General features: G+C 48.0%; 8 protein-coding genes across 8 annotated transcripts; 1 reads left to right on the forward strand and 7 right to left on the reverse strand.

Moving 5' to 3' along the window:
• Window positions 1-159: 159 nt before the first annotated feature.
• LDX57_010062 (uncharacterized protein) lies at window positions 160-5,066 on the reverse strand (the record flags this gene model as incomplete). The annotated part of the gene is made up of 2 exons (XM_046091807.1): window positions 160-4,558; window positions 4,624-5,066. 2 exons carry the CDS (start codon window positions 5,064-5,066, stop codon window positions 160-162), a joined length of 4,842 nt encoding a protein of 1,613 aa, XP_045947784.1.
• A 218-nt stretch (window positions 5,067-5,284) lies between these two features.
• LDX57_010063 (uncharacterized protein) lies at window positions 5,285-6,671 on the reverse strand (the record flags this gene model as incomplete). The annotated part of the gene is made up of 7 exons (XM_046091808.1): window positions 5,285-5,313; window positions 5,369-5,542; window positions 5,592-5,738; window positions 5,791-5,904; window positions 5,959-6,172; window positions 6,267-6,568; window positions 6,632-6,671. The coding sequence occupies 7 exons, from the start codon at window positions 6,669-6,671 to the stop codon at window positions 5,285-5,287; spliced, it is 1,020 nt and encodes a 339-aa protein (XP_045947785.1).
• A 1,189-nt stretch (window positions 6,672-7,860) lies between these two features.
• Window positions 7,861-9,458, reverse strand: LDX57_010064 (NAD(P)/FAD-dependent oxidoreductase; the record flags this gene model as incomplete). Its single annotated transcript, XM_046091809.1, has 2 exons — window positions 7,861-8,808; window positions 8,859-9,458. The coding sequence occupies 2 exons, from the start codon at window positions 9,456-9,458 to the stop codon at window positions 7,861-7,863; spliced, it is 1,548 nt and encodes a 515-aa protein (XP_045947786.1).
• Window positions 9,459-10,423: 965 nt separating this feature from the next.
• Window positions 10,424-11,785, forward strand: LDX57_010065 (alpha/beta hydrolase family protein; the record flags this gene model as incomplete). Its single annotated transcript, XM_046091810.1, has 1 exon — window positions 10,424-11,785. One exon carries the CDS (start codon window positions 10,424-10,426, stop codon window positions 11,783-11,785), a length of 1,362 nt encoding a protein of 453 aa, XP_045947787.1.
• Window positions 11,786-13,030: 1,245 nt separating this feature from the next.
• On the reverse strand, window positions 13,031-13,939 carry LDX57_010066 (uncharacterized protein; the record flags this gene model as incomplete). Its single annotated transcript, XM_046091811.1, has 1 exon — window positions 13,031-13,939. The coding sequence occupies one exon, from the start codon at window positions 13,937-13,939 to the stop codon at window positions 13,031-13,033; it is 909 nt and encodes a 302-aa protein (XP_045947788.1).
• A 6,775-nt stretch (window positions 13,940-20,714) lies between these two features.
• Window positions 20,715-21,118, reverse strand: LDX57_010067 (uncharacterized protein; the record flags this gene model as incomplete). The annotated part of the gene is made up of 2 exons (XM_046091812.1): window positions 20,715-20,880; window positions 20,934-21,118. 2 exons carry the CDS (start codon window positions 21,116-21,118, stop codon window positions 20,715-20,717), a joined length of 351 nt encoding a protein of 116 aa, XP_045947789.1.
• Window positions 21,119-22,539: 1,421 nt separating this feature from the next.
• On the reverse strand, window positions 22,540-24,047 carry LDX57_010068 (uncharacterized protein; the record flags this gene model as incomplete). The annotated part of the gene is made up of 2 exons (XM_046091813.1): window positions 22,540-23,714; window positions 23,789-24,047. 2 exons carry the CDS (start codon window positions 24,045-24,047, stop codon window positions 22,540-22,542), a joined length of 1,434 nt encoding a protein of 477 aa, XP_045947790.1.
• Window positions 24,048-24,977: 930 nt separating this feature from the next.
• On the reverse strand, window positions 24,978-25,850 carry LDX57_010069 (enoyl-CoA hydratase/isomerase family protein; the record flags this gene model as incomplete). Its single annotated transcript, XM_046091814.1, has 1 exon — window positions 24,978-25,850. One exon carries the CDS (start codon window positions 25,848-25,850, stop codon window positions 24,978-24,980), a length of 873 nt encoding a protein of 290 aa, XP_045947791.1.
• Window positions 25,851-27,316: the final 1,466 nt, after the last annotated feature.

Genomic DNA, 27,316 nt, shown 5'->3' on the forward strand with positions numbered 1-27,316 from the left:
TATATAACACATTATACCCTCTGACGACCTGTTAAGTGCAAGATATGGTCGAAATAATTCTCTTACTCGTGCACACTTGTATATCTATATAGGAGCTTACGTGTCTAATAGTTAAGGACAATGACTTTCATGATCGTCATCGGTGTCATTGATCGATGTCTATCTACGTGCTGGAAAATAAGGCTCATCCTCCTCCTCCTTCTGTCCATCATCGATCATACCTAAGTCAAGAAGACCTTGCTTGATCTGTTGTATTTGAAACGAGGCGAAATTGTCGTGGTGTCGCATTACCGTGAGTAGTGTCTCTCCAACGGTTGTTTGAGCATTGATATTGGCTCCTCGGTGCACCAAGAACCGAATCATTTCTAACAGAGAGCAAGATTTCGATCCTGGGCATCGAGCACAAACAAGCAACGGCGTTTGTCCCTTGGAGTCTCTAGCCTCAATATTCGCGCCATTGTCCAGCAAAGTCGCTGCTGTGCGTTGGTCTAAGCGACGAGCAGCCAGATGCAAAGCTGTTTCACCCTTATCGTTTTTCAATTCCAAATCAGCGCCTTGGTCTGCAAGGAGATACATAGCCTCTGGGTTATTTGAGGATGTAGCCACGTGGAGTGCGGTTCGGCCGTCTTCCGTTCGCCAATTGATATCCGCCCCTCGAGTGAGTAGAATCCTGATAACGGCATCATGGCCAGAAGACGCCGCTTGATGGAGGACAGTGAAGTCATTCCATCCACGGCAAGCAATGTTGCTCCCATGGTCCAAGAGGAAGCGAATCATTGAGCACTTTCCAGCCTCCACTGCAACATGCAACGCTGTTTTCCCGGCACTGTTCTTTTGCTCTAGATCATAGCCATGCGTTATTAACTGCTCAACAATGGTAAGATGGCCTTTCATGGCGGCATGATGCAAAACAGTATTGCCACTCTGGTCTTGCAGGTCGAGTTCTGCCCCGGCTGTAAACAATCGCGTAAGAACTGCCTTGAAGCCGAAGCTAGCTGCAAATAATGTCGAGCTGTATCCATTTGAGTCCTGATGGTCAGGAATAGCACCCCTATCTAAGAGGAGTGCAACAACTGCTTCATGTCCATGATATGCTGCGCGGTGAAGGGGTGTCTGGCCGTATCGGTCAATGTCCCTGATATCCGCCCCATTGTCTACCAACATTCTCACAATCTCAACATTCCCAGAGATAGCTGCCGCTTGAAGAGCGGTTCCAAACTTGCCACTTTGGCGGCGCTGTGGTCCTATTTGTTTAATGGCGCTCAAAGTATCTTGCATGCGATCATTCCACCATGACCGAGCTTTGGAATGTTCCCAGCCCTCGGGCTCGCCCCCTTGTATTCGCACGTCAGCCCCAGCCTCAATCAGTTGTCGAACCACTCCTTCATGTCCTTTGAAGGCTGCAGCTTGTAAGGCGGTTCCGTACTGACCACCTTCGAGATTGACATGTGCGCCCTTCTGAAGCAACAAGCGCACAGATTCCTCAGTACCGGCATACGCTGCAGCTTGTAATGCAGTTCCATACTCACCAGCCATGATATTCACGTCGGCACGATGCCTAAGAAGCAACTGAACCATGTCCTTATTTTGACTAGATGAGGCTAATTGAAGCACGGTTCCGTGTTGACCATTAGTTATGTTCACATCGGCTTTCTTTTCAAGAAGCATGTTGAAGATCTGGCGGTGGTTACCAATAAGGGCGGCATGGAGAGCTGTACCATCATAAGAGCTGGTGCTCAAGGGAGCTTCGTATTTGAGAGTCACTTGGTTGATATCTTCTCCGGCATCCAAGAGATTCCGCACAATATCAACGTGGCCGTGAAATGATGCCACAAATAGAAGATATACTCGTCCATCAGCTGGGGTGATGGGTTTATATCCTCCTCGAAACGACATCACCAGATCTTTGTAGCCACGCCAGCATGCAAGCCTTAATTCTCTGGACTCAACCTGTGCGCCTTTGTTTAATAAATATTGAACGGTATCCTTCTGATCACAATGGATGGCAGCGCGCAGCGCATCTGTCATTTCCCTCGAGTCGACACCCTCATCTATTAATAGATGGATGATATCTAGGTATCCGGACTGTGACGCAATTTCTAGTGCTCTCGCTCGCTCAAACTTTGCTGCAGACTTAGAGCGCCTCATTGCGTGCAGCAACATTTTGACCATGTCCCGATCTCCCGCATTTGCGGCACATCTTAGAGGAGATAATGGAAGGGATTGTCCAGGGTATACCATTTGTTCCTCGTTATCTTGAAAGAGGCAACGGGAAACATCAATGGCACGATTGCTTCCTCTCCTTGTCGGGTCGGCGCCCTTTTGAAGAAGAATCTGCATAAGCTCCTTGTCGCCAGTCGCCGCGGCAAGATTAAGTGGAGTTCCGAAAAGCTGCCCTTCAATGCGGCTGGCATTGGCTCCTTGATCTAGCAAAAATCGCACAAGAGACCGATGTCTACCTGCAGCTGCAGCTTGGAGTGCAGTGCCAAAGGTACCCGATCTGGCATTGATATCGGCACCGCGCCGGAGAAGAAACTGGACAATATCCTGGTAACCTCCCAAGCATGCGATCATGAAGGCGTCTCCAAGATGAGCCCCATTCTCCACTAACAGCTGCGCTGATCTGATACTGCCACCTGTAGCAGCTGCCTGAAGTGCTGATCCGAAGCGTCCGCCAATTATGTTGACATCTGCACCGTGCTGCAGTAATAGTATGATTATATGCTCAAAGTCGTCCCGCGCCGCAGCTTGTAAAGCTGTGCAATATTCACCTGCCGTTAAATTCACATTAGCCTTGTGGTTCAACAGTAACTGCACAAGATGAACATTGCCGGAGCGTGCAGCTGCCTGAAGAGCTGTGCCATAGACACCTGCTTGGACATTGACTGCTGCTCCTTTTTGGAGTAACAGCTCAGCCACTTTGCAGTGTGACCGACGGCATGCCGCTATCAGCGCTGTTCCATATGTCCCGTTCTGGGCATTGATATCTGCATTGGCTTCCAACAGGCGTAGCACAATTTTCTCGTTTCCACAGGTTGCCGCAGCCTGTAAGGCGCTTCCGTATCGGCCACCTTCGACATTCACATCTACCCCCTCGACCTCCAAAAGAGTGGCAACAACTTCCTCATGACCTGCACGGGATGCTGCCTGAATTGCAGGACCAAACCCTGTCTCTTTGAGGTTCATATCAAGATTTTGCTTCAGGAGCAATTCCACGGTCATCTCATTTTTGGCTTCGCGCGAGATGTCGTGCTCAGAATCAGTTTCCCCTTGTTCCCGAAGAACGAGTTCTACAGCCTTGCTGACACCATGCGCGTAGTCTTTACTCGGGGCAGCCTTATATATTGTCTCATACTCGCCACCAGGTGTGTTGACATCAGCACCGGCAGCAAGCAGGTATTTAACTGCCCTGATATGGCCCCTGAGCGACGCAGCTTGAAGGGCTGTTCCGAATTGCCCACCTTCTGCTTCCAAGTCTACACCTTCTTGCAAAAGTGTTACAATGACTTCGACGTGGCCATGCAATGCTGCTCCCTGCAGAGGTGTCCCAAAGCGTCGACCTTGGATTTTCGCATTAGCACCGTGGGCGATAAGAAGGCGTACCAGATCAATATGGCCGTTAATGGAGGCACGGGCTAAAGGGGTCTCTCCATATTGGTCTTTGGCGTTGACATCCGCCCCGTGCATTAACAGCGCCTCTGCAATTTTTGAATGTCCGTATTCGCAGGCCAAGTGGAGTCCTGTTGCTCCCATTGCGTTTTTCATTCTCACGAGCTCGGGTTTTGCTCGGCTAAGACGTTGGACAAGGTCATTGAATCCGAATGCACAGGCGGCGAAGAAAGAGGTATCTGGTGAGCTAAGCGCCTGCAAAACCTTATCTTTGAATGGGTCGTTCCAGTGCAAGATCCGTGATACGGGCTCAATCTGTGGAAGCCACTGTTTGAACCAGGGCTGGAAGTGTCCATCTCTGATACACAGGTCATTCAACGCATCTTTGATCTTGTCGGTGTGTTGTTGTTGATCTACCTGCTCAATATGGAATGCCCAGTACAGAATCACGTAGCACTGAAGTGAGCTTTGCGCCAAAGATGATCCTCCGAGAGCCGGAACCCCACCATATATAACCTTCAGGCACATCTCAGCCGCAGTAGCATGTCTTTCGTGTGAATGGAAACCGGGCTGGTCTTCAAAGAAGTCCCTAACCGAGGTGTGGATAAATCGAAAGGTATTCAAATCTTCGTCAGGCATCACTAGGTTGCTGCAGCTGTCGAGTATCATGTGCTCTGTGAGACTATCCCGCTTACCGGTGACTTGGAATGATATCGCACTGATTAGATCATTCTTGGTGATAGACGCCTTAGCACACAGAAGCCATCTAAATAGTGTGATAGCTATTTCCTGCGCCCTCTGTCCACTGTGTTCAATTTTGCGGTAGATTGTTGCATAGAGCTGTGAGAGCCCCTCTGGCAGCCTTTTGGGATTTTGCAGAATATCTTCCTCGAATAGTGCTTGGTTGGGATCACTTAATAGACCAGATTGCAGTTTGATCCAGAGGAACCTGGTGTTATTAGCTTCATGTCAAAGGTTCACACTCATCCAGCACTCTGGAAATTGACGACTTACATTCCTTGCGCACTGGCCAGGAGTACCTTGGCTACTTCCTCCTTCAAGCTCTCCGACACCGGGATTCCACGCAATGTCATCCCTTCAATGCACTCGGTTGCTTTCACCTGCGCAAACCTCTCAATGTCGCCCTGATTATGGCCCGCATCAATCGAAGAACATCCAAGCAAGCTGAGGCGGGCAGAAAGGTCCGAGGAAGGTCGACTAGATAGAAGAATCTTCACAGTGCCCTTGACATCGTTCAACAGACTCTTAATCAGATCTAGGAATTCAGTCCGTCGATCTGCAGCACACTCATCGATCGCGTCAATGCATATCGTCGTCGTCCCTTCTTCTGTCAACTGTAGAAGCATATTCTTGGTATCAACCCACGCCAATTCTGCACCGCCCTCCTCGTCTTGCGATTCTTGGTATTTCTGTTTTACGATCCCTCTTATAGGCATGCCAAGACCTGATCGACATAATTGCCTTATAATGCTTCGTACGAGGGACTCGGGGTCGCTATGTGTTTGGTCGAGTGTGTTTCGCGAACAGTAGACGTATGCTAACGAACCGGCCTGTCTGTGATGATCAGTAGTTCGTAAGCTGTCGATTATAACGGACCTTTTTGGCCATGATATATTAGCATCGGTGGAGGAAGCGGGTTGTGGTTAGTTATTTCTCACATGAGTGTACTCTTCCCAGTACCAGCTTTGAAAGAAAGTTAGCCTTTGTCTTCATCAAAGCCTCGGAAAAGAGTGCTTACGGTATCCATGAAGCCACAGAAGTGACGATCTGTTTGAAGTTCGCCATGTCACATACTCCGGCTGGTCAAACACCCAGAGCCCCGAAACTGGCAAGCGATCTGTTCGGAGTCTTTGGTGATGGCCACTATGGGAGATAGGAGAAAGCCAATTAAGTATGTTCTTTTCTTCCTGGCCTGAACCACATCAGCAATACTTTCTTCCTTCAGATTGTCGTGGAAATACCCTCTGATCTTCTCTGCAGGTCAACAATCCCATTGGTCATCGATGTTATCGGATCTTGAAAGCTTTTGAGAAATTCTTTCAAGAGATCCTGCTCATGCGAGACATCTTCCAGCTTCTCAAGTATCGTATCACCTTTTTGCTGTGAATCTATATAATGTCAGCATCAGTATACGGGGAAAGCTCGAACAGCCATCTATACTCTCTGAATCAACCAAGCGAGCAAGATCCTCCACTATGACTTGTTGCTTCTCGATTTCTTTTATCAAGTCCTCGAACGTGCTGAATATTTGGAGGAAGCCTTTCGCGATTCGTTCTAGAATATGTTAGCATTGCTTTCAGGTCAAACTCATTAGACGCGGAGACATACTAGCAGTTCCCATTGCATAATAAGCCTTGGCCTTCGCCATGAACCTCAGAGCGCTGGAATAGAGCTTGATAATTTCTCGCTGGAGGACACTCTTTATTTGAAAATCACCTTGCAGGTACAGCCTCTCGAATACCATATAGCGAGGGATGAAGACAGTCAACATCTCGATTCCTCCGTAAACGACATGGAGGTATTCCGAATCTTTCACTGCGAACTATCCATTATACTACCTGTCAGTTCAATTCCAATATCTTTATGTTTAATAGAAAGGGTAGGATAGGAGAAGGGGGAATTATTGCTCCACAAACTTGAAGAACCAATTTTATCGCCCCCCAAGGAACAGCCAAATGCGTCGAATCCAGCGCAGCGACAGAATCACCAAGATCCTTGAACTGGGCGACTTTCTCAACTATCTTATCAAAGACCCCTCGAAGCTCGACTTCGCGGCCATCTCGCCGTTTGTATTTCCATCTTTTCTGCTTGCACTCTTCCTGTCTCTCTTTGGCGCTCGTCAGGACATCATCGAGAACGGTTAGATTGTCTGTCGCGTGTGGCCAGATCAGGCTTTTGTCGTCGTCGTCTAGTTGTTGAATCGCTTCTACCCAAAGGTCTTTTCACATGAACGCGTTAGATACGTGATTGATATAGACGTACTGTCGGGGGCGCTACTTACCAGCCTCCGGCGGCTTGTAGACCGCACCTGAAATGCCCATGTCGACGATGTACCGATGACTTGGGTGAGGGGATTAGAAAACAATGGTTAGTCATAATGACATATTGTTGAGCCTGGTTAAATGCAAAATGCCGAGGGGAAGGTCGTGGTGAGGATGTTTAACGCCCATCTCGTATCTCCTCCTGCTGCGGCTGACTGCGGGGCATTTGCAAGGGTGAAAACCAATGGCACAGGATTCTGGATGTCAGCAAACTAGATAGGTAAGCCTGTTCTTTTTGCCCTATTGGCGGATATATTTCTAACATGAATAGAGCATTGAGCAATATTTCATCCATTGGATAGAGCATTAACAACCCCATAAAGGTGATAGTGAGTATTGGACTTTGCATTTTCTACTCGCTCTGCGACGGACTGTATGTAATGATCCTTATGTAAACCCTTAAGATACTCTCATGTGTGAGGGGGACATAAAGCTAGGCTTATGGTGAGATGGCTTTTGTATACCGCCACACATTCTTGGGTTGACGCGGATGCTGTCAAACTAATGAACTGGCCATAAAGACCCATCATTGAATCAATCAAGGACGCTTCATATGCTACTTTACTCCTTAAGAATAAAGCAAGTCAGGACGGACTTATAAACTATTGAATGCAAAGATAATCAAATGCGCATAATACATAGATAAACATTCTTAGGCTGGCATAGATTGGTTTATCTACACTTATCTGCCGCTGTCAGCGAACAATTGTCTCACTTTAAGAAAGCTAGATCGGATATCAATGGAAGCAGTAAGAAAGCGCGAGTGTTCGGTAGATACATTACGTGATATAACAGTCGCATGACCGAGTATTGTTTACTTTTGAATAGCTTCTAGGGCATATTGTGCGTGATAATATTGAAATTGGCTTATGAAAAGCATTAGGATGACTTTTTGCAGGGAAACAGAATAGACTGGGATTCTAGAAGTCTTCACCATATCAAATGAACCATAGTTTCGTGCCACCAGGCTTGATCTGATTCGAACTTGCGTACATACTTAGCTGACAACTATTTAGACATCAGTCAGTTAATTATTTACTTGCCACATTCATAACACCGCTGCACATCTGTACCACTCCCGCCGATGACTGCTAAATTGTTCGGATTGCTAAAACGAAGGCCTTAGGATTGGTATTGACTCTGAGGACTCATCTCTGAGCCTGTGATCACCCAGAGAAGTCTAGACCAGCTAACGCGCGCGCTTGGTGAGTTGAGAACTGTTTGTCCCTGCTTTGCTCAGGCGCTGTTCCGACACGATCCAGGAGTCAGGGAACCAATCAGGCCAAGTCTGGTTGGTATGGTTTCTCTCAGTCCCGAGCAAGGCTTCGCTGAGAGCTTTGGCACACAACCACGCGGCGGGCATGCCGTCACCACTGTATCCTGTGGCTATCCACTCGGCACCCTTAACGACCCTCCGCTTGGTTATGGAACCGGGCAGAGCTCCCACGATGGGATATTCGTCCCACGACATGGCGTCGATGCCTGTCCACAAACCCTTGGATCGGCCCGGGTAGACGTCCTTCTGCGGTGCAGTTGCTGGCCTCTCTGCGCCCCAGTTCTCGTAGCCGAAGAAGGTGGGGAGGAATCCGTTGAGGTACGACGCGATGACAGGTTCCACAGGTGAATGGTCATCCCATGCAGACACCTTATCTCCCTCTCCTGCCACGCCACCACCGGCTATGAATAGGCCAGTCTTGGGCTGCTGAAGCATAGAGCCGTAGTAATCTCGCCAAAGACCCCATCCACGCCCCCCCGGCATGCTACTATTTCCGAAGATCGAAGGCCACTTGCCCGCGTCCGGGATCTTATCCCCGACAGCTTGCGCAGACATGTGCCAGCGTGCTTGGGTGATCTTGACGTCAAGGTTGTTGACTAGGTGCGGTGTCCAGGCACCTTCGGCATGGACAACATGGCGCGCCCGGATGCTGCCCCGTGGTGACTTGATCTCGAACCTGGCTTTGCCACTATCGGTTCCAGTGGTGATGTTCAGGGCGGGGGTATGGGTGTCCAGCGAGAAGTTAGGATACTTCTTGAGCAGGGCCGTCTGCAGATGGGTCACGAAGCGGTACGGCCACATGGCTCCTCCAGTCTTCGGGGTTCCGGCGAATATACCGACGACGTCTGGCATAAGAGTTTTCTGACAACGTTTAGTACTTTGTCTAGAGCTTGGGCTCCTTAGTTTCCTACCTCTCTTGCTTCGTCTCCAGCAAAAGCAGTCCACTCGTCCCCGATTTCCGGCACCTCTTGCTTCAGGATCTCAAGGTTCTTGACCGCGCTGTTGTAAGACGAATTGGTAAACCACGCATCGATACTATCAATAGCTCTCACTTCGGCAGCATCCCTTCCGGCGGCATCCAAGTCCTCGCCCGCCGCTTTGGCATATTCAAAGTAATGCCTTGCTTTGAGCTTGACAATCTTCGCTGCATCGACGGCGCCGATGACCTTTTTGTCTTTGACGTAGTCCCAGGGAGTCGGTCTGATGTGGCCGGCATTACGACCAGTAGCCCCAGAGCAGGACTGGCGAGCCTCGATCATGGCAACCCGAAGGGGTTGCGACTGCGAGCTGTCACGAAGGAGCCAACGAGCGACGGCGGTGCCTGTGATCCCAGAGCCAATGATCAACACGTCGACGTCGCTCGGCAGTTTTGGGCTTTGTCGGTCTGCCACGTCAGGATGGGGAGGTAATTGCCAATATGAAATATTGGGGTCCTCCATGGGGAGGCCAGGGTCTGCAGTCAAGGCAGATTGCGACAAAGAAAGGAAGACAAGTAGAAATCGGAACAGCATTTTGAATACTTTGGGGTTCGAGTTAACTGAAGATGAAAGGAGATTCACAAGGCTTGTGAGAGTAGAATGAAAGCAAGAAGATGTATTGACAGGTTCCACCTACCAGCATTTATACATCTTTCCCAACGCTGAGAAGGCAACACAAGACCCGGCTCATATCGTCGACATCATTCCCCAGGATCCCCGCTTTCGCCAAGTTCTATCCCTATAATTGAATAAAATACCAGGATATCAACCTCGGCACGGCCTTTCTTTGCAGACCGCAGGATTCGTGAGTATGCAACATCATGTTTCTTTTCCTAGAGTAAGCACGCAATGCCTATCGTTATCACCATTGGGGAGGCGTAGCCTTGCCTACGTACGGTGTACGTGCTTACTGAGCCCACCTATGAAAGGTGCAGATCGTTGCCTGACACCTGAGATACCCCTTGCCAAATAGAGCGCAAACCCCGAAAATCCTACATCACTGGCGTGCTGGGTGTCCGCGGGCTCCGTGCCGCGTACCCACAAACAACAAACAGCAAGAGAGCTGCCTTTCCGAGAAGGGAAGGTCAATCAAGATTGGAAACCCTCTCCGGGTGATCACTTTGGCTGAGGGATAAGTCTTTGTGCTCATCGTTGGTGGCTGACTGCATGTCAGCAACTGAAATGCCAGGGGTCGCGTATGGACAGCAAGGCAAGTCATGGGGGACAATCCTGCCCAGTAACTGTATGTCTACGTATTGAGAGGCTCAAACGCATAATATAAAGCACAGGATACATAAGTAGTAGGGTCTTACCAAGCAAGATAGGCCACCCCGCATGTAAACGGGAAATTTCCAGGACACTATAAAGCCCGCAGCCTTCAGCCTCCACCTTCTACTGAAGGACCAAGACTGGTTGTTGCTACATTTGAGAACTATCAGTCGATATTAAAGTCTTTCATCGTGCAACTTTCCAATATTTCCGTTGCCTTCCATCACAAGATGCTGTTTCTTGCCACACTGTTCTTAGCGACTACGACAGCCTATGCTAGTACGCTAGATCAGGCCTCCAATTTCCCTGTCTCTCCGGAGCTTGCCGTTCAATATGGTTGCGGAAGAAGTTGTCAAGTATACCTCAATACAACCCAAGCTAAGGATCTGGAAGACTTTGATACCCCCTTGGACTTCGATTTCTATGCTACAGCCCACAATTTCTCCGGGTCCCAGCCAGGCGACGTTTTGAAAGTGGTACCAGTCCACCCTAGGCTCATGCAAATCCCTGGCGGTATCGCTACATACAAAATTCAGTACACATCAGTTGACCTTGACAACTGTACCATTCCTGCTACTGCGTTTATTACCTTTCCATTCGTTCGCCAAAGCAACCCATTCAAGCTTGTCGCGTTCGCACATGGAACGTCGGGCGTATTCCGAGGCTGCGCTCCATCGACCTCCTCAAACCTTTTTGACTATGACACCTGGATCCCTTTACTGTTTGCAGGATATGCCGTTGTTGGAACAGACTACGCTGGCCTGGGAAACAGTTACACGAGGCATAAGTACATCGCTGCCAGTGCCAATGCAAACGACATCTACTGGTCAGTCATTGCAGCCAAGAAAGCGTTTTCCCACGTTCTATCCGAGAAATGGGTGTCTATCGGTCACTCTCAAGGCGGAGGGGCGTCCTGGAAGCTGTCGGAAAAGGGACTAGTGCAGAAGAAGGACAGTGGCTATCTGGGAGGGATCGCGATTGCTCCTAACACTCACATATACGACGCTCTTCTTGAAGGGCTTGATCAACTCCAGGATCTTTCCCGTGACCAGCTTCAAGATTCTGGTTCCGCCGCATACCTTCCCTCAGTCTACTTCGCTCTGAAGGCTGTTTATCCCAATTACACGGCACCTTGGCTGTCCGAACTCGCAAAACGACGGATTGAGCTGGGAGAGCGCGCTCAGCTCTGCGCGGCTGCCTTGCCTGCCGTCGTGAGAGACCTTAATGCGTCGCAACTTTTCTCAAATAACGATCTTACCGGTCTCTCTCGCATCAAGGATTTCCAAGACCTGAACGCCCCTGCACAGGGGGACAAGGCTTCGAGGCCTCTTCTTGTGATTGTGGGAGCAAATGACACCACTGTACTCCCGAGCATCACTACTAAAGCGTACAAAAAGAGCTGCAAGGCCGGAAATGCTGTCCGCCTGAGCATTTACCCCGAGTTAGAGCATTCGGCAGTGTTTGGGGCTTCTGCGCCAGAATGGCTCGGTTTTATCGACGACTTGTTTCGTGGTCGCGGTTTCTGCAGCTGCACTATGGAAACTATGGATCCTTTCGATGCGTCTCACGCTACCAAGCCTCTGGAAGGCTAGTTGATTGCAGCTTCACCCTGCTTACGGAAGAACTGTCAGTTTTGTAAACTCTTGTTAACGAGGAATCAGCGTGCTGGTTACCAATGATGGCTTCTGTGACCGGGAGTGGACACTGGAAGTGAAACATAAATCCTGGAAATTTAACCTGGCCAAGATGGACTTGAAGCGGTTCCAACTCCGCATCCCCCGCCTCTACAATTAGTTCGGTTTAAGTAATACATTACATGCAACGTATATTAAATGCAGCTGAGTGATCTTTCGCGTTCATAGGGCTTCGGGCCAACAACCATTGGTTCGGGGCTCGATGCTTAGGTCCAGCTTTAGGTAGTGGAACCTCCCCTCTCCTAAGGCCCACATGCCTAACTAAAATAGCGATTCTCATACGACTACGGCCAGTTTCCAAATGCGACTAGATTCTCTGGGTCCGGATCCATATTTCGCCTCACTATGCAGGCAAGCCGATTAGTGACTGGTCGTTTGCTCGGGGTTCGAGATTGGTTAACTCCTTTGAGCATCAGGTAAGCAATGATGGTACAGAAAGGATTCAGCCTATTGCCGTCATTAGTTCTTTTGCACTCGACGTGCGGAGCATCTTGTTATTGGTGCGTGACCTGATCGACCTGAAGCGGGGGATTCAGGTTGAGTGTCCTTCTGAAGTCGCCAAAGCCTATGAAACTGCACAGAGTTGATGGGAATAAACTAGGATCAAACCATGTTGGGAAGACGGAAATACTACTCGCATCCTTGGCCAAGAGTGTAAACCCCTCTGAGATTGTATCGTTTGGTTAGCCTCCTTCCATAACAGCCACTGACGATATCATCCAGAAAGGGTATTTACTGCAGCATGTCTTTCAGGATCGGAGCTTTTGGTCGAGCTCAAATCTTTGGCGGTTGACCGACTTTTTTAAGAATCAAAGATCATTCACTGAAAAGGCATGCACGCTCATGTCTTTCCTGCGAGGCTTGCACGGACATGTCTTTCCTGCGAGGCTTGCACGGACATGTACTATAGTAGATTACGATTTAGTGCTAGCAAAGGCTACCATGGCGTTGCCGTCACAGCATACTGCCAATAGCCCAACATTCCCTGTGGCTGGGGTTTTAGGAAAATAAGCGCTTGCGAAGACACAGATAAAGAATTGGTGAGAGCCAAGACAATGATCTCTCATCTGAGCAGGCTTTCTGTATATAATGATTTGTAACAGCAAGCTCACGCGCATACCAAAGAGCCGGAAGCATTCGTGCTCAGCTATCAAATCGGCTTTTGAGTTGACTTTCATACTCTGCCTTCTCCTTCACCTTCTTGTTAAGAATGTGTTCAGCATCTTCACCCCAGTATGGGCTGACTACCCGATCAAAGATACTTTGGGTGCAATGTTCCTCACAAAATCGCCCCTGGATATGCTCGTTAAAAACGCGAAGAAGTCCTTTCGGGCTATGAATCGCTTGGAAATACCAAAAGCTGCCCTTGGCCCAGCACTCTTTCATGATTTGTCCTTGAAATGTAGACCCGGTCAGGCTTGCTTCTTGTTCTTCGTATATGTTCATGAACTCCGTAATAACCTGATCAAAGGTTTCCAAATGCGGTCCATGCTCCATAGTATCAATCGCGCGGCCGGTTAGCCAGTAAGGGGGTGTTTGCATTTCAATCGGAAAAGAACATGCCCATTCCAGGTCAATAAGAGAGGTGATATGCCAGTCATCATCAACGAATATGTTGCTTGGGTGGAGATCCGTGAGTGTCAGTACGAATGGCCCATTGCGATATTTCCGGGAAACAAAGCGATGCAAAAGGCCATGCATCATGGTCAGTGCTGCGAGTTGTTCTTGTCCGTCTTTGACATTGTGAATAGCATTCGGCTGGTGACGAATACGGTTGTTGTGGCAGTGTAAAAGATCGAGAATATATGGTTCCACTGACGTATAGGTTGTCTCTCTAGGGAACGTTGGAATGCCTTCATTCTCAAGTGCCTGGAGTCGAAGGGTCAAAGGTCGATTTTTCAGATGGACGGTGCGATTGTCGAATGTCAGAGATCCAATATGAGAGAGGGGCTTTTGGTTCAAAGATAGCATGATTTTGGCAAGATCGCCGAAAAGGTTCTCCCGGCGCGTGGAATCCTCGAGGATATGCTCGGGAAATGTCTCAGATAGCATGCGCCCTTGTTTAACAAAGCTGATAATGATATAGCCCGTGGTGAGGGCACTTGGATGGCTCGCACCGACATACGGGCACGTAGAATATCCCGAGCCATGAATTAATGGTATGAGCTGTACGCCAACGGAACGAAGACAAAGGGAACACACAGCAAGCTTTTGCAAACTACGTGGAACGACATTAGTTACCTTTCCCTAACAGGATCCTCAAGGGATGTGGTAATACTGGCATACAATTTGTCCATCCGGGAACCCTAATCCATGCAATGAAGGAACAGGAACTGTCGGGCAGTTTTGGCTGATCCATATATATGTTGCGACTTCGCAACGAAGTTTCTCATCGACGTTTCCGGGATTGCTCATCTCTCCGACTTTGTATGGCAGAGGAATCCGAACAAGAACACGATCCTCGGATGGCAAGTCGACCGGAATGCATACATTGTAGCTGCCGTACAGCCAGTGATTGTCGTCCAGCATTTCGCAAGTCTCCACGCGGAGGTGAAAGGAGACCAATGTCTCAATATCGTTCTTGTGCGAGATTAGGTATGACCAGAAATCGGTTTGCTTCTTTGGTAGATCCAATTGATGTAGAATATTGTCATCATCGTCCAGGGCATCTTCCAAGGATATACTCTTCCCTCTGAGGAGAGGCAGAGCCGCCATGATAATGTTGTGCTTGCTGTTGTTGCTATCGCAAGAGGAGGAATGGGTAAAGAGTGAAAAGCGAGTTCCTGGGTAGATGGGTGTGGCCGCGGGAGTTGACTAAGCCGGCATTTCATCGCCTTGCTCAGCCGAAATAATCGACCAGTCAATTATTCAACATAATTGCTTCTTCCTGTTGAGTTGATTGATCATCATTTTGAAGCTCCAGGGATTGCATAAATACGAGCTATATCGCATAGTTAGAATATCAAGACCTTCAATCGAATTCCGTGGAGATCACGTAATTCAGTGCTTTAGTCATCCCTGCCAAGCCCTCCAAACTGCCATAGTTATGAGCCCGGAATCGCTCTAGGGATTACCGCTTTTGTCATTTTTGAAGCTATACAGAATCCGCCTTGAGCAACACAGTACGGCAACCCCGGTGGGACACCAGGGAGCAAGACGACACACCTGAATTCGACGATATGACTTCATCATTCGATACTGAAAGTGCCACGAAGGTTAAAGTCATCCTGAAGGGACGAGATGACTAGCGCAGCTGGATCCTCAACATTAAAGAATATGCTGAACGGCTAGATATATGAGATCATTTCAACCCGAAGGGAGATGATTACCCCCCGGCACCCATAAAGCCTACAAAACCTCAAGATCTCACTGAGTCGAATTATCGAAGGTTTCAATTGGATCTTCAGGACTATAAGGATTCGAAAAACAACATCGCGAAAATTGAAGAAGCAATTAGATCGTCAATTGCTATACATGTTCAACCGCTTGTCGAAAGAAAGAGACGTTTCGAAATACTGAAGGCGTTAAAGCAGCAATATGAGCCAACAACGGAGGAATTAAAAGATAAAGCCTTGAAGCAATATAAGACAGTCATCAAGAAATCCCCACGGCGAAGCAAAATCAACGCATGGATTCAGGAATTCGAACACACTTACCTGATGATCAAACGACTCGATATGCCTAAAAGTCAGGATCATTATATACAACGAGACTTCCTAAGGTCGATTAAAGCTGTGAATGCTATATACGCGAGTCAAAACTATGCGAGAATCAGGAAGACGTCATTCATTGACTTACTAAGCGACTTTCGATCCCACCTTGCCAACAACGATAAAGACGATTCAACAGCTTCAGGTCATCTGTACGCCACTCTCAACGGTCAGAGCGATTCAACATCAAACACGCAAGAATCGCAGGATCATAAAAAGAAGGAATTTTCACCCTGCCCGTGTGGAGAAAATCATCGATATAGAGACTGCTTGTATCTCTATCCCAATACTCGACCGAGAGGTTGGAAACCCGATAAAAAGATTATAAAGGATATCAGGGATTTCGCTTCAAAATCAGGTCTACGATCTCAACGGGTCAAATCGATCATTCAGAGAAACTGAAAGGAAACAGAAGAAAAGCATCAAGATCATCATGTTATGTCGCTCGCGTTTAGTGCTTCGAATGACTCTCCGCTCAGAAATTGCTTTATTATCGATACCGGATCCTCTACACATGTCTGTAATGAGATCTCGCGTTTTAAAAATATCGATTATTCAAGAAATGGACAACTCCATGCAGGGGATTCAACCATCCAAATCCTAGGCACTGGAAACGTGAAAATACGGTCAAACTGCGGAGGCGAAAAAGGCGATAAAGAGATCACTCTTATCAACGTTGTTTATATCCCAAGCCTGCATACGAATATCCTCAGCGCTCGAAAGCTTAAGCAAGCAGAATACGATTTCAACATAAATCGCAACACGATTTTGAAGGAAGGAAGAGTCGTTTTCTACGTAAAAGAACACTCATCTGGTCTGTGGATTATTGAGAAGTCAAGCAGCACTCAGTACAGCTTTTTAATGATCAACAATCAAGAAATCCGGAGATCAACGAGACCTCACGTTTTGAAAGACAATAGCGATTTATGGCACCGCCGAATAGCTCATCTTCATTGGGATGCACTTCGTCATCTATCTGAGACTGCTACAGACGTTCAAATTGACAAATTTAAAGCAAAGCAATATAATGACAAGAAATGTGAAGTTTACAAGCTCTCTAACGCCCCACGGCAGATCTCGAAACGTCCTATGATGAAGGCAGAAAGCCCTTTTCAACGTGTGCATTTTGATCTTATTCAAATGACTCCTGCATTGAATGAAGATCAGTGGATCTCTCATTTTTATGATGAGATGACTCGATTCCACTTTCTTATCGCTCACCGAAGGAAAAACGATTGTGTTAACACAGTCATCAATTTTACGCGTCAAATCAAGAACCTATTCGATCACACTGTTAAGTTCTTCAAGAACGATCGTGAGCAAACTCTTGAGAATACGATCAAGCAATTTGAAGCGCTTGAAAGGATCGTACACGAATATTCGATAATCAACACATCAGAACAAAATGGTCCGGCAGAACGTGCTGGGTCAATATTAATCATGAAAGCGAGGAAATTGATGATTGAAACAAGATTATCTCATGATCTCTGGTCCTGGATTATTTCAGCAGCAGCAAATATTGCTAATCGCATTCCAACTGCCGCTTTGCAGTGGAAAACCCTTTATAAAAGGATTACAGGACAAAAGCCTGATCTCTCAGGATTTCGAACAGTTGGTTGCATTGCCTACACGAGGCAGGATCAGGAGAGAAGCAATAAAATGGCTCTTCGCGCCTACAGAGGTGTTCTCCTAGGATTTGTGGTTTCAAACATCTGACATATATGGAATCCGAAGAGACAGCGTGTCGAAGAGGCAAGAGATATAGAGTTCGATGAGACGAAACTCTATGATCCCACACAGCCGTTTCTTGAAGATCTCATTAGCGAGACGTCATCCGAGCCACCTACAGAGGTGTTAGACTTACCAAGAGACGAAGGGATCTTTTTCGAACAGAAGACAGACCAGATAGAGTCTGCAGAAATCCCGAGATTGCCAGAAAATGTGCAAGATTCAATCGACGCTTTAAATGATGAAATCGGATCTCTATCAACACCTCAATTGACTCCTGATCCGAACACTGAATTTCACGATAATTTGACCCCAGACCAGAGCTGCACCGATATAATTCCAGAAGGATTTCCAGAGCCTTTAGACGATCTTTTACGAGATAAATCACCTTCATGGATTCTGCAGGATTCGCTACAGATCGCTATCTTAGCAGAAAGAGGCTCTGAGCCTTCAATTGAGCAAACCACTCAACATAACGATTTCGAGATACAGGAAGATCACGATTCACAACGCTCATCGAGATCAGGGGATGGAAGACGAAGAGGAAGAGGTTCTACTGATGATGGAACTCGTGAAAAAAATATTCTACGTATGAGAAGAGCTTCAAAGCCAAAGAGGAACCCTCAATACGTCAGCCATATGATCATTGAATCAGAATCATTTATTGAAGCCCCGAGGATCGAAAAGGCCTTTTCTATAGTCATGGATCTGGCACAGAGAGAAAGAAAACAATGGCACCGAAACAACTTTTCTCCACCGCCGAATTTCTATTCAGAAATACTACAGCACCCGCTTAAGGACGAATTCTTGCATGCTGCGCAGGTTGAAGTAGGTAATCTCAAAGCAATGGATGCCTTTGATCTTGTCAAAATCAACGAAGCTCGAGATTCGCAGATTCTTCCATTCAAATGGGTCTTCACATACAAATTCGATGAGGATGGCAACTTCACAAAAGCAAAAGGACGTATCTGCGTGAAAGGAGACCTTGAAAGGGACATAGTTGCTAATAATTTTGCTGCAACAGCGTCCGCGCGAGCATTCCGCGCTGTCATGGCACTTGTAGCAGCTTTTGATCTTGACATCGATCAGAAAGATGCTATAAACGCGTTTCTAAATGCAACGCTTGACGACATTATCTACACAAGATCACCAGACGGTTTTCATACTAAAGGCAAGATTTGGAAGTTCAAAAAAACGCTATACAGGTTACGCAAATCGCCACGTCTTTGGCAGAAAGACTTGGCCACTACCTTGTTTAAGTTTGGTCTCCTACCTGTCCCCGAAGAGCAATGTCTTTACACGAATGAATACATGATCGTGCTGGTATACGTGGACGACATCATTGTGATCAACTTACCTACTCCTACCGCTCGTGAAGCCGCCAGACGATTCAAGGAAGATCTTGCAGAAAAATATGAACTACGAGAAATGAAAGAAGTGAGCTGGTTCCTAGAAATCAAGATTATTCGAGACAGGCCTCACAGGAAGCTCTGGCTTTGTCAAGATGCATATCTAGAGAATATTGCTATGAAATTTCATTTAAATGATTTTACAAGATGGCCAGATACACCTCTATCGAGCACTCTGGACCTCTCGCCCTACGAGGATCAAGCATCAGAAGCGAAGATCAAAGAATATTTCATGAAGATAGAATCCGCTCAATATCCTGCAATAATCACACGACCCGATATTGCACACGCAATAAGCCGCTTATTTGAAGCGCTGAAGAACCCGTCTCCAGATTACATTCAAACTGTGGATAGAGTCATCGCCTATCTCTACGCAACTCGATTTCTTGCGATTGAATACGTCGCCAATCCAAACACCAAAGAAATTGTAATAATTGAATCAGACACCGCCTTTGCTGATCGACCTGACCGCCGCAGTTCGGCAAGATATCTCGTCAAGTTATACAACGGTCCAATTAAATGAAAATCAAACAAACAACGCGCCATTACAACCTCCACAACTAAAGCAGAATTTCTCGCTCTATCTGAGGCTGCAAAAGCCACCTACTAGTGGAGCAAAGTTTTCAACACCATGAGATTCGATCCTCAACACGAAATGATCATTTCCTGTGACAACCAGCAAACCGTTCGATTAATCAATTCAGAAGACGTTGAGCAACATTCTAAATTGCGTCACGTTGATATTCATCGGTCATGGCTTCGCCAGGAAGCTCAGAGAGGCGATCTACACATGGAATGGATCCCTACCGATCGAATGATCGCTGACAGCCTCACGAAGGCCCTTCCGGGTCAGAAACACCACAAATTCATGGAGATGTTGAATCTTGTCAACATCAAAGACCTCATTTTGGCCCAAGAAGGCAGATAGGTCTCGCAAGGCGCTGAGGGGGTGTGTGGCCGCGAGAGTTGACTAAGCCGGCATTTCATCGCCTTGCTCAGCCGAAATAATCGACCAGTCAATTATTCAACATAATTGCTTCTTCCTGTTGAGTTGATTGATCATCATTTTGAAGCTCCAGGGATTGCATAAATACGAGCTATATCGCATAGTTAGAATATCAAGACCTTCAATCGAATTCCGTGGAGATCACGTAATTCAGTGCTTTAGTCATCCCTGCCAAGCCCTCCAAACTGCCATAATGGGGTACTACCCCGTGTTTACCTACATTGACACACTAACCGAAAGTGGAATAAACAAACCTAAATATAGATCGGCCCCGTACTCCGGAGTAGATCACAGTTTCCACTCTCCAGGGAAGTTCCCCAGGATAAATACGATCCAGATGGCACAGCCCAACATTGTTTGGCTATTATTGAAGCTAAGCTCTTACCGTGGTGCACTAAGTACTTAGGGATACGTTCGCGACTCTTTAAGCTATACGCTAGATTGTGGCACCTTGTCCTGGTCACGGATGATCTAGAGATAGTCTAGGTAGGTCATTCACTTTTTACTAGGTTACGTTGGAGGATGTTTGGCATAACACTCTCTCGTTAATCTGGAATGGCTAATCAGCAATGTAAGGCAAGGAGCAGTCGGAAATGGGTTTAGACGGGTCTGGATCAATGTGGGTTGCAATAATATATAGGCATGATAATTACAGTGACTACCCCTAGTGCAACCATGAACCAAGCTTATTGGGAGTAATTTCTCTAAATAATCACGAGAATCCTCCAATGCTCGTCCCGTCGAAAGCCAGGCCAAAGAACACGACAAATAAAGGTTGTATATGTCGGTCGGAGAAACGGGTAAGTGTTTTCAACACCATAATTACACAAATCTATCACTGGCAAGCTGGACTAGAGTTGGGCCTTGAAACAGAATTACTGGGATTTGTCTGCGAGCACCCAGCTAGAAGGCCGCCAGCAGTATCGTCAATGGCAGCGTCATATGCAGCTCCACAGTTTGGATCGCTAAGAACGTTAAGCATGCTTGCCGCCCACAGTTGGCAAAGAGAAGACGTACCTGGCGCCTCCACTGGCACTGTTAAAGTATGAGCAAATATCATGGGAGAAGCAATCTTGCGTGTAGACGTTGCCTAATGCGCTGCCAGAACATCCGGCGCCGCATCGACCGTTACACGAGTAGCTAAGATGGTTCTGTCAGAAGACATTGATATTGGAAGAACAAATGTTACGTACTCTCCTGAGCCTGACGGGTTAGTACCATAGTTACTTCCCACGATACCGCTGAAAGTGCATTTCTGGCCGGCGCTGTTGGTCCAGCTGGCTGTTGCTGTGGAGCCGACTTGGAGGCAGGTGATGGAGCGCTTGTGGGGAGTTGCTATTGTGAGAGGGAGAACAGCGAGCAGATAGATGAAATACATTTTGGCCGGCGACTGAGAATCCGAGGGTAGAAGTTCCAGGGCCGAGGTATTTATAGTTACTGGAAGAAATATAGATATTGCGACTGCGGGTCTTCGGCGTAATTCTCGGAAAACGTCATATCCCCCGGACTTTCCTCATGTCCTTCGCGCCCCACTTTCCTTCCCCTGAATCCTGATGGCTGAGACCCCTCAGGGACCTACTGCGTAATCCTACGCTAGTCACTGGGTAGGCAAAATAGCAATAACAAGGACCCCTGCGTGCAAGACATCGTCAGAATGCCCACAGCGGGTTGTCCCAGCAGCGCAGCGTCCCATCTCTCCACCTTGAGCAAGAATGAACGGTTTATCCAGGATTCCAATACTGCAGCCAAGGCTTCCATCCAGGATAATGATACCACCTCGGTTGCTACTGGCTCACGGAGCCGGTCTTCAGCCAACAAGAATTGGGCGTTAACGACCCCTTTGCGACCACAGGCACTCTGTTCAGTATTGGCCAGTCCTCTGCGAACACCGCGGCCGCCTCTTCTACCCTCACTGCTCAGAACATGGAGGCGAGGGTGCCTGAAGGCATTCCCAACATCCCTTTGCTACAGACACCTGAAAATTATTGATTTACAAAAAGTCGATGCAGCACATGCTCAAAATGGCTCGGATACAATCGACTTTGACCAAGAAATCCAGTAACAGGAGCATTCCATCAAGGAGCACGGCGTGCCTGAAGTGCACGGTGGGATCCTCTGCAACGCCGCACGGAGACCAGCCCTCGATAAGATACTGAAGTGTCCATTTGGCGACGGTTTTCAACCCTCGGAAAAGGCCCAATCCAGCACTGTCTTCTCGAGTGAGGCTCACCAGTCACACGTCGCCGGCCATATGAAGGAAATTGCTCTGCTTACACTGCAGAAACTTCCTAGCGATGAAGACGAGAACGCAGAGGGCGTCAATGCAGACCAATCGTTAGAAGATGATGGACCTCACAGGACTTTTGGAATTACACATGCATCCATGAGCAACATACTAGACGACGAGGACCTATATTTCCAAGATGATTTACGCTAGGGCTGTAGATGGCAATCTGGGGCACCCGAAGAGGACATCGCTGCACGGGTGACAGAACTTGCTTTGGACCACAAGGACGATTTGGGGAGGACGAAGCTTCACTACGCGGTGCAGCCCGGCGATCTGGGCTGTGGTGGCCGGGCAAGAAGGCGGCACTGTGGGACCTGGTGTTCAAGGATGCTGACGTCAATTCATTCAGCGCGGATTAAAGGTCTGCGCTTGCTTGGGCAGCTAGTCTTGGATGGTATCCGACTGCTGAAATTCTTGTTAAACACCGTGCCAGCATACCCGTCTCTTGTTCAAAAGGACCCGTTTAGCGTCCACAATCTTCGCGTACGACAGGCTATCAACCTGCATGCGAACTATGTTTCCTTCCCTGCTGGACGCACACTCTGCGGGTTATGGAACACGTCGTTGGGATCAACAGCAGCCTTGATTTCCTCCAGCCGTCGCAGGTTAGGGCCCCAGTACGCCTCTTGAGCATTAGGCAGGAATGGATCGACGAATCCAGGGTAGACGTTTCTGTCCGCTCCCGGAAGCGCCTCCGTGACAAGCTCATTTATTCCGTCTAGGAAGTCAACCGTTGTCTGCGACACGCGGCCCAGGAGGTTAATTCCGAATGATTCCACATAAAACAGGACATTGCGCTGGGCGTACGCGGAGGCATGGACAGGGACATCGTTGGTTGCGCCGCCCGCGATGCTGATTACTGAAAACCACGTTAGGGTCCCTTTATCGGCCTCGTCCAGATAATGGAAGAGTTCGTGCACCGTCTCATTCGACGGAAGATTATCCGTCTCGAAGGACAATGACTTCTCGTAAAAGTGCAACGGCACCCCGCCGACGATGCCGGTGGCTAGCTTTTCTATATCGTGTCCAAGCATGGCCAGCGGGTCGGTGACCACGATCACAGAACCGGCGTTGGAAGCAGGAAGGCGCTTTTCGAACCCCAGTTCCTCATACTCCGCTTTCGTCCCGTGAAACTGGCCCAGGATGATCATCAAGCCTTGCGTAACGACCATGCGCGTGTCGAACTTGCGCGTTAGGTTCTTCTGCGCGCATAGCTCCTGCCAGGCCATGTACAAGTTTGCCCGCTCGGCGGAGCTGCCAATGCTGAACTCGTACTTATACTGGACTGTCTGGCGGAGCGACGGATAAGTACGCACTTTGAACTCGGTCACGATGCCAAAGCTGGCGGCCGCGCCTCGAATGGCAAAGAACACGTCTGGGTAGGACTCCCTGGAGGCACGGACGATGCTCGAGTTTGCCAGCACGACCTCCACCTCCTCGACATTGTCCAGTGCGGAACCCCATAGGCGCGAGTACGTGCCGAGCCCACCGATCGTGAAATGCCCGCCCACACCTATCTCGGGGACTGCGCCATATGGCATGGCTCTTCCGCCGGCACTGAGCTTCCGCGTCATGTCGCTGAGTCGCAGACCCGGTCCGACGGTGGCCAGGTAAGTTGAGTCATCGAGCGAGAACTGTCGAAAATGCTTCATATCGATGGCTACTTCACCGTTCACTCCGCCGAGACCTAATAACGCGCGTATAAGTTAGTACCTATAGCCTGAAAAAAAAAAGTCGGCCGGACATAGCAAGCGCGCATACCGAAGTTCGCATAGCTCCGACCTCCACTCTTTGCCTGAACCTTGTGGTCATATTCGACGGCGCATTGCACAATATCTGCAACCTGCTCTGACGTTTTCGGGGTTGCGACAACAGCTGGGTAGACGGGCCAGTTCAGATTGTAGGGGTTAGCAGCGAGCGACTCGTAAAGCGGTTGACTCGGGAAGGCCAGGAGAGACGAATCGTTCCCGACAGCGCTGAGTAGGCATGTATGAGCTGGTGAACTGGGCGCGTTTCCCATATTGACGGGACTCTGGAGGGGGAAATGTCGCAGAGGGAAATCTCACAGAATTGTAGACAAGGGGAAGGCCAAATACCCCTGGCCTGCAAGTACCTAGTCTTGGCAGCTCAGGAATTTGTCAAAGGCATGCCAGGGACTGTGCATGAAAGCTTAATGGGACCTGCTCATCTCCATAATTTCCCATAGTTCTGTTGATCCCTGCGAGATCGGCCTAGCTATGGTATGCGATATGGGTCAGCGGGCCAATTAGATGCTTGTTTGTAGTTTCGACCCATAATTCATTAGCCAGATCCGCTGGTCCAGTAGTCAAATCGGAGGATCCATAATCTCAGCTGAACAGTCAACAGAGCACTCAAATTATCTAACTCGCCCGCGAATCCAAACCAGCTATCGCACATAGATATTGCCGATAGACGATTTTCTAATATTTGTGACTTTTCAGGATTTCTTTAGATACTATATAGTACCATCAGATATTTTTCAGAATCATCGGGAATATAGGGTTTTTAGGTTATTAAGTTTATAGTCCAGCTTCTTATTTATTCTGACTTAGAATAGTTAGGGTAGCTTGAAGTTAAAAAGACCGTTAAGGTAGAGATAATATCATACTAGTATAGGCTGTCCCGTTAACAAGACCTATAATCTTGATTCAAACTACCGAGAGATAATACATACTTACATCCGTATGGAATTACGTAGGTATTGCTGTATATATCTAGATATAACTAGTCTGATACGACTGGGAATTGACTAAAAAAGAGGCTCCTAACGTCTGCGATAATAGCAAGTCAAGAAATAAACGTAGAACCTAACTATACGAGGTCAGCAGTATCAATGTAGCTTTGTAAATTCCACACGAGCCTTCCAACACATAGATACAATATTACAACACCAACTTTCAGCTATAGTGTAGCTTCGACCATCACTCGTTTATGGTCGCTCCCAGGGCACTTCATCGAACTTGCCATGTCGGCCGGCACCAGCGCTGAACCGAGTAGCCCCTTTCAAACTCTCAGAATCTATAACTTTAATTCCATTATCGTATTCGAAACTCAACGCATCTTCGAATGATCCCGCATTATAGACGGCATAGTAGCACGACTCTCGATCGGCGTTCATGCAGCCCTGGGGGAAATTCACGAGTTGCCGTGCGATATTGGTTGCCTCCTCAAGAGCCTTACCTTTGGGGACAACACGGTTGACAAGACCCATCGTGTACGCCTCTTCCGCGCCCACTCCTCGGCCAGTTAGAATCATATCCATTGCGCGGCCGAGGCCAACAATAGCTTGAAGGCGGACAGTGCCGCCGTCAATAAGAGGAACACCCCAGCGACGGCAGAACACGCCAAAGATAGCGTCCTCCTCAGCGACACGAATATCTCCAAGCAGACTCAGCTCCAGTCCACCCGCGACCGCATATCCAGAAACAGCACTGATGACGGGCTTCTGGATTTGCATACGGGAGGGTCCAATAGGTCCAATACTGCGGCCCTCAACACGCTCATGTTTGCCAACCCGAGGGCCCGTATAATCAGACTTCGGGTCTGCAAACTTGGCAAGTTCATGAAGATCAAATCCTGCACAGAAATTCCCGTTTGCGCCATAGAAGACGCAGACCTTTTGATCTTGGTCATTCTCGAAGTCCAAGAATGCATCTGTGAGCTTCTTGCCCGTCGGGCCATCGATAGCATTCCGACGGTGTTCTCGATTGATTGTAATGGTGGTAATTCCGTCTGGGGCCTTACTAACTTCAACTGCGTCCGGCTCCTCGTCAATGTTGGCGGAATGGGTGACTGGGTCCATACTTTTGATTCTAAGCGAGGTAAACGGTTCGGGGAAATGGTTTAAATATCCTCGGAAGACTGCCCGAGTATGAAGCGCTCGGTGAGTAAACAGCGGTTGAGCCGAGGATCTTGTCTAACGTGAAGAATCACCCTTTATATAGCAGTAAAACGCATGTGCATACCCCGCTTGCGGATGTCATCCTGGTTTCTGATCGGCAACAATCGCGTGGCGCTGTCGCATCCGTGATTCGGCGGGTTATAGTTCTGAAGTCAGAAGTATTCCGGCAAAAAGAATCCCTGTGCACGTACTCATGATAATTCTCATCTACGATGACGCAGTGAGGAACTGCACTATTCTACTCCTCGAAGACTTGAAGAATTATGTTTGGCCCAATTAGGGCATCAAGCCGTATTGATATAACCACCACTAAGTTTATTTGACCCTGAGATATCGCCTACTCCGGAGTAGGATTCTACACCGAGACAGCAAGTACAACACTCAATCGGATGAAAGGAGCTACGTAATCGGGTTAAAGGAACTTCTGCAGAGCGCATCGAGTAGCCGCAACAGCCGAGATTAGCTGGATCAGGCGGAAGGAACGGAAGGTGTAGGTCAACCGCAGAAACCCCATCAATGGGTGTGCGAGAGGACAAGCCGATTAGAATCAATTGATGAGCAATCACCGTGCCGGGCGAGATACAGGGCATCTTAGAGCTGTTAGAGTGGAGCAAGTTAACTATGAGATAGCTTTATAGCGCAGTATTCAAACTTGACCTGATAAATAGGGAAGCTCGCTAAACTCAAACAGATAGAGCCTAGATTATAAACATAAATGAACACTATTATATACCCCATCAATGGGCGTGCGAGAGGACAAGCCGATTAGAATTACTTGGTGAGCAACCACCGCGCCGGGCGAGGTCCAGGGCATATCAGAGCCGTCAAGGCGGAGCAAGTCAACTATGAGGTAGCTTTATAGCGCAGTACTCAAATTTGGCCTGATGAGTAGGGAAGCTCGCTAAACTCAAACAGACAGAGCCAGAAAAAAAAAGAAAATTGAAAGCAAAAAACATACAACAGCCGGGATTCGCTGGTGGTCACCCACCCAACTACTAACCGGCCGGCGTGTGGCTTAAGTACGGCTGAGCGGACGGGAAGCCCTGTTCTCCACACCCTGTGGTCGTATGTACTTGACGAAAGTAAGTAGTGGAATATGTTGGAAGGGATTGAAATGCATAGGATAGCTTTTATTCAGAGTTGGACCGGTCATTCTAGCTCAAATAATAGAAGTTACCACTCGGTGTACACAGCTCACGCGAGTTCGTTTTTGAACACGCGTGAGTTCACCCCACTTTTTCCCGCTTCGACTCGCGCGAGTTCATGCTTATTAAGCAGAACGACTCGCGCGAAATTTTTGAATTTAGATTTCATGTATTTAATTAGTATTTTTTAAGTATCTTAATCACTATTTAAGTACTATCTAG

The sequence above is a fragment of the Aspergillus melleus genome (assembly GCF_016097325.1).
Source record: "Aspergillus melleus strain CBS 546.65 chromosome Unknown contig6, whole genome shotgun sequence".
NCBI lineage: Eukaryota > Fungi > Ascomycota > Eurotiomycetes > Eurotiales > Aspergillaceae > Aspergillus > Aspergillus melleus.